At 39.5% G+C, this 7,042-nt stretch overlaps 1 protein-coding gene across 1 annotated transcript; it reads right to left on the bottom strand.

Annotated features, from left to right (window-relative positions):
* Window positions 1–5,863: 5,863 nt before the first annotated feature.
* LOC143803771 (olfactory receptor 5AR1-like) lies at window positions 5,864–6,805 on the bottom strand. Its single transcript, XM_077281538.1, has one exon. The coding sequence runs from the start codon at window positions 6,803–6,805 to the stop codon at window positions 5,864–5,866; it is 942 nt and encodes a 313-aa protein (XP_077137653.1).
* Between the last annotated feature and the right edge of the window lie 237 nt (window positions 6,806–7,042).

The following is a 7,042-nucleotide window of genomic DNA, read 5'->3' on the forward strand; positions in this document are numbered from 1 at the left end:
CAGTAGCCCCCACATATATTGTCGGTGATTTCAGAGGAAATTGACATACGAAGTATGAAGATAGGTTCAGCAAATTGAGGTCCACTTACTAGATAGTAGGAAGACAGAAAAGGGAACTTCACAGTCAGCTGAAAACCCTTTCAAAACACCATCCTGGAATTACTTTAAGACTCTAATATCAACTCATGACACCAGAGTGGCAATTCCAGCTCACAAGAGCTTCCAGCCTCAGAAATAAACAATCACAGAGAACTGGAACAAAAATGCAAAACAAATTTAGGACTACAAGTCCAACTTAGCTGATAGTAGTCTAGGAGCAGGAACATGCAACAGAAAGGCTTCTGGTAACATTGTTGGCCGGCATAGAAATGACTGAGGAGCAAGGCTAAATAGACAACTCCCACATCCTGATGGAAACAGGTGAACAGAGGCGATGAAGCACACAAGTTCAGTACCACCAGTGACCACCGGGGGAGCCCAGAAACCAAATTCACAACAGGGGAGTATGTAGGGGGCACTGACTGCAGGGGAGTAGGGAGCGGCCATTTCGCGGCCGGACTGTGCCCGTCGCTGATTGGTCACGGCCAGCGACTTGGGATTTCCATGACAGACAAACAGACGAACAGACAAACAGACAGACAGACAAACAGACGGAAGTGCCCCTTAGACGATTATATATATAGATCTTTTCTGCGCATAGGTGAGGAATATTTTATTCTGAGTGTGTGTTTTTATACAATATCACTATGAGGTTACTAATGGATAGGTGTCTCCATTACTAACCTCTGGGCTTGATGTCACCTGACAATACAAAAGTGACATCAACCCCACAAATATGAACCCCACTTTCCACCGGTACAGGGCAAGTGGGAAGAGCTAGGTTAAACGCAAGATTTGGCGCATCTTTTCTTTGGTGGCTGAGAGCTGATGCTTTTAGTCTGGGAGGGGGTCAATATCCATGGCCCCTTCCTAGGCTATTAATTAGTGATGAGCGAATATACTCATTATTCGAGATTTCCTGAGTACGCTCGGGTGTCCTCTGAGTATTTTTTAGTGCGCGGAGATTTAGTTTTCATCACCGCAGCTGATTGATTTACATCTGTAGCCAGCTTAAATACACATGGGGATTCCCTAGCAACCAGGCAACCCCCACATGTACTTATGCTGGCTAACAGATGTAAATCATTCAGCTGCGGCAATAAAAACTAAATTTCCGAGCACTAAAAAACACTCGGAGGACACCCGAGCGTGCTCGGGAAATCTCGAGTAACGAGTATATTCGCTCATCACTACTATTAATATCAGCCCGCAGCTGTCTGCCTTTGCTGGTTAGATTTTATAGGAGACCCTATGTCAATTTTTTTCTGGGGTCTCCCTCTAAACTAGCCAGTAAAGGTTAAGCAAACAGCTGGGAGCTGATATTAATAGCCTGGGAACCTTTATGGCTATTGGCTCCTTCCCAGAACATTAACATCAGCCCTCAGCCATCGGCTTTCCCTCTGCTGGTTATTAAAATTATGTGGCAGCCTATACAATATTTTTTAATTATTTTTTCTTTAAAATTAACAGTTGCTGTTTGGTTCCAGCCTATGTAGATTCATTCTGTTAATGCTCCTACATAGGCTGGTGACAATGTATGTGTAGGTTTGTGTGTGTGTTTTTTTTGTGTGTTTGTGTGTATGTTTGTGTTTATTTATTGGCTCAGTAATGAGGGTGCCGGCCTGACACCTTTTCATTACTAAGCCTAGAGCTAGGTGTCAGTGACAGCTGCTGACACCAAGCACTAATTCCATCACCCTGATGCCACTGCATCAGCAAAAAAAGGTGGTGTTGAGCCAAAAATTACATCACAAAATTAAAAAAAATATATATTTAGCTAAAAAAACCCCATTCATTGCTGTACAAAAACTCATGCAAAAAACGCATTCAAAAACGAGGCAAAAATGCAGCAAAAACATGCATTTTTGCAGCTGCAATTCTCCTGCCCAGAGATGCAGATACCTTGCAGACATTTCTGCAAGAAAATACTCAATGTGAACACAAAGCCTTATTCTTCGGGTCAGTACAATTACAGCAATGCCACATTTATACTTTTTTTTTTATATTTTGATGCTTTTACACAATAAAAACTATTTTAAAGAAAAAATAATTAATTTTGCATCGCTTCACTCTGAGAGCTAAAACTTTTTTATTTTTCTGCTGATTGAGCTGTATGGTGGTTTGTTTTTGTACCAGAGAAATAGCGGGCACCACAAAAACCAATGAGTCAGGGATCACCCATATGCATATAAAAAGGACAATCAAAAAAACAAAAGAGAAAGATATGCATAACAAAGGGATCAACCTTCAAGAAATAACAACTTTATTAATACAAAAAGGCCCAACAGAGCAAGACATACATTTAAAAACAGTTAAAAAAAACAAAAAAGGGAAACAGCAAACAGCACTAGAGAATTATGGAATGTATCAATAACAAGAAGGTGCATGTATACATATTTAAACATGAACACTAATATATGTCCGTCTGCTACCAGCTATACTCTATAGGCATAAGACAGTATCCAAAAATAGATTAGGGTCGTTCCGCTTCCCAGGTCTAATTATTCTCTATAAGCCATCACATCAGATAAAATGTTACCTAAGGATTTGAGGACAAAGCAGCCGCATATTAATCAAAGTGTATCCCACAAAGGTAAAAGTCACCAGGTAACGAAAAAATAATATATCACCTAATACAGCAAGAGCGAAGCGGATGACAAGCTCCAAAGAACCCTGAGGTGCCAGGATGCCAAATAGAGCAGCGGTAGCGAAATATAAGGTGCTAGTGCTGGGGGGGAACAGTTCCCCCCCTGGGATACACTTTGATTAATATGCGGCTGCTTTGTCCTCAAATCCTTAGGTAACATTTTATCTGATGTGATGGCTTATAGAGAATAATTAGACCTAGGAAGCGGAACGACCCTAATCTAACTTGTGCATCTTATTTTTGGATACTGTCTTATGCAAAACCGAAAGAAACCTTGTACATAATCAGATCCTAGATAAAACCAAATCTTTATTTGTTACTATAGAACATTAGACACTACAATCAACATGCAAGCAACCGTGCCAGGCTGACCCTGCCCCTCACACTGTAGATCCTAAATTGCCCTGCCTTGCAGCGGAGGTTGGCACCCTAAACAATTAAATGAGATAGGCGCCCCCACTCAACGGTGGCTGTCCCTTATTTCTCCTGTATGTCACCTATACACAATGTGGTGCATTTAAGTCATCATTCTGACAAGACAGACTATTATGTAGCTGGAAAATGGTGGCATGATCACAATTCACAGAGTGAGTAATCATGTGATAAACACATTGATTATTATATTTTGGGCCCACATCTTTATAGTCTATCCTGCACCTCTATCGGTTGGAGGATGTATTCTGCTGTTGGGGTGGTGCCCATTTTCTATGATCTATATATATTAGGGACGTGGGTAGTCAGCATGCAGCATCTGTCTATCTAAGCCTCCTGATGAGCCACATTGGTGAAACGCGTTGAGGCGTTTGTCTATGAATACATCAGAAATGATAAGTACCCCGTTGTTATAACTGATATATATACATTGCAGAATGGGGTCACAGTTGTGCATCAGTACTGTACCCATATCTCCTGCCTGAAGTTTAAGGTGTCTGGCCATAATAGTTGGGGCCATATCTTGTGTGATACGTCTTTTGGGGATTAGTGTATTCGGTAGGGTTTGCTTTTAGGGCAAGCCGACGTGGAGTGGGGGCGCCGTGTCCGCTGTACAGTAGGGCGCCAACCCCCACTGATAGGGAGGAGGCAGATCAGCAGGGAGCAGTTATAGAGAGGTACTTAGTGTGTTACAAGCACTTTCTTGCACTTTATGTCATTTTGTTATGCACCCTTGTCACACTGTCCTATAGTTGCAATCAATGTTCTAAAATATCAGTCGGCAAAACATCTTTTCATTTTTTCCTGTCTTGTCAGAATGATGGCTTAAATGCACCACATTGTGTATAGATGACATACAGGAGAAATAAGGGACAGCCACCGTTGAGTGGGGGCGCCTATCTCGTTTATTTGTTTAGGGTGCCAACCTCCGCTGCAAGGCAGGGCAATTTAGGATCTACAGTGTGAGGGGCAGGGTCAGCCTGGCACGGTTGCTTGCATGTTGATTGTGGTGTCTAATGTTCTATAGTAACAAATAAAGATTTGGTTTTATCTAGGATCTGATTATGTACAAGGTTTCTTTCGGTTTTGCTTAGTTCTTTGGACCTTGGTTGAATATTCTATTTAGTTTTTTTCTTATACTGTCTTATGCCTATAGAGTATAGCTGGTAGCAGACGGACATATATTAGTGTTCATGTTTAAATATGTATACATGCACCTTCTTGTTATTGATACATTCCATAATTCTCTAGTGCTTGATGGCATTTTTTTCCAGCTGTCTGGGGGGTTGCATTTAGCTTATTAGCTGTTTGCTGTTTCCCTTTTTTGGTTTTTTAACTGTTTTTAAATGTATGTCTTGCTCTGTCGTGCCTTTTTGTATTAATAAAGTTGTTATTTCTTGAAGGTTGATCCCTTTGTTATGCATATCTTTCTCTTTTGTTTTTTTGTGGTTTGTTTTTGTGGGACAATATGATGTCGCGCTTTAATCCATCATGTTTTGCTGCATTTCTTTACGGTGTCCACTGAAAGGGTTAACTAGTGGGACATTTTTATCGGTCGGGTCATTCTGGATGCAGCGATACCAAATATTTACTTTTATTGCTTTTGTTTTCTCATACAAATATTTATTTCTGAGTACAATATATTTTAAATTTTTTAAATCATTTTGTGATTGAAAAAAAAATATTTGTACAACTTTTTTAAAACTTTTTTCTTAGTCCCACTATGGGACTTTCACTGTTTGCAGCCTGATCACAGTTATAAGGCATATCAATGCATGAGCATTGCTATGCTCTATGACCTGTCAGCCTGTCTAACTATCTTGCTGAAGCCTGGTGACCCGAATGTCATCATGATGACATCGGGTCACCATGGCAATGATTGGGCCCCTGCGATGATGTTGCGATGGCAACGATGGAAGGGCAGAGCGGTCTCCTGCCCTCTGCTTGCCTTCTAAATGATGCATTCGATATTGTAAGTGTCAACTCTCAGAATCAGCTGACACCGGGTGGTGATCGCGTATGGACAGCCCCTGTGTATGCAAAATCGCCTGGACATATCCATATGTCTGAGGTCTGTAAGCACCTACCGACCTGGACATATTGATACGTCCAAGGTCATAAAGGTGTTAAAGATTTATGCTTTTAATTTTGTAATTGGGGATTTCTTCCAGTGTTAGTTCCTTTTTTGGATCCCTTAGTTTGTCTACAGTTTTGTAAGAGGGATTTGGAACACGCAGTTGCAGCACCTAAATCTAAGAATATTAGTGAACAAGAGGCTTTTGTCCATGAATTATTGGCTAAGATTCTTCTTGAATGCATCCAGTAGCTGGTGTCTGGCTATGCATCATGTTTACAGCAGGTCACAACAGCCAGAGGCACCCTACTAAGCTTAAAAGAAGCTTGTGATGAAGAGGTTGAGTTATTCGGAAACTGTAGTTACCAGTAAAAGTGGCATTTTGTGCTGAGATAGGAGAAACCACTTATTAAGTTAGCTGTGTTGATCTCTTCTTTGATTTGTTTATTGTAAACAGCAGAAACATTTTGATATTAAACCTTATTCTTAATGGAAGGTAAATAATTTTATAGCAACTTTAAAACAAGTACACGTCATTATTAATGAAAAAATAATTTTTAGATTGTATACCAAGTGCTTCAAATAAATCTCAGAAGTCAAATTTTGAACTCTTACCGATTTGTTAGCATAGATCTCATCCTTTTTTGTAAAGCAGCTTTGACATCTTTATTTTTTAAACTGTAGATCAATGGGTTTAGGATGGGTAAAGCTGCTGTGTTAAACAGAGACATAAGTTTGTTTGAGTCTAAGTTGACTAAGGAATGTGGCCTCAGGTACTGAATCGTAAGAGTGGTATAGAGGAGAATGACAACGGTGAGGTGAGAGGAACAAGTGTAGAAGGCTTTATGTCTGCTGGTGGTTGAGCGCATCTTCAATATTGTTGCAATAATGAAGACATAGGAAATAAATGTCATAAGAAATGGAGAAAAAGCCGAAATTCCTACTCCCAAAGTTAGTATGTAAAGGTCTAAGAAATGTGTATCACTGCAAGACAACATCAGCACCGGCATTATATCACAGAAGAAATGGTTGACCATGGTTGACTTGTAACAAGAGAACTTCAGTAACTCTAAAAATATGGGAATACTTTCGACCGTGCCCAACACCCAGCATAGGATGGCCAGTAGTGCACATATTCTACCATTCATTATCATGTGATAGCGCAAAGGGTTACATACAGCCACATATCGGTCATATCCCATTACAGCCAGGATTAAAAGTTCCCCACACGTCATAGACACAAATATGAAGATCTGCACTATACATCCGAGAACTGAGACAGTCTTATCTCCAGATAGGAAAGATATAAGAACGTTACTCAGATTGTTCGTTGAGCAAATGATATCCAGAATGGAAAGGTTACATAGGAAGAAATACATTGGGGTGTGAAGCTGAGGGTCTAGATTGACTAGAAGAAGAATTGTCAAGTTACCAACAAGAGTGAGAAGATAAATGATAAAAACCAGAAGAAATATGATGACTTGTATCATAGGGTCATCAGAAATCCCAGAGATAATAAAATATTTTACTGCACTTATATTTGTGTGATCCATTACTTTAAAATTAAATGTTAATGGGAAAATAAGATTTTAAATTTAGAAAACATAAAAAAATATATAAAATATATTGGAAAATAAATATTTTCCAAAAGGAATTGAAGTTTAAAAAAAGAAATTCAAAATAAAAACAGTGACACTAATAATTCTTCGGTCACATTTTTAACTCATCTAAGGTTTATGCTGAAGTGAGATGTTAAATACAAACAGCCAATCCTGAGAGAGTTTCTTCTG

Source organism: Ranitomeya variabilis, chromosome 2 (assembly GCF_051348905.1).
Source record: "Ranitomeya variabilis isolate aRanVar5 chromosome 2, aRanVar5.hap1, whole genome shotgun sequence".
In the NCBI taxonomy this organism is placed as follows: domain Eukaryota; kingdom Metazoa; phylum Chordata; class Amphibia; order Anura; family Dendrobatidae; genus Ranitomeya; species Ranitomeya variabilis.

Bases quoted from the DNA above. Each gene is read 5' to 3' on its own strand.
- LOC143803771 (XM_077281538.1), bottom strand. From the start codon at position 6,805: ATGGATCACACAAATATAAGTGCAGTAAAATATTTTATTATCTCTGGG.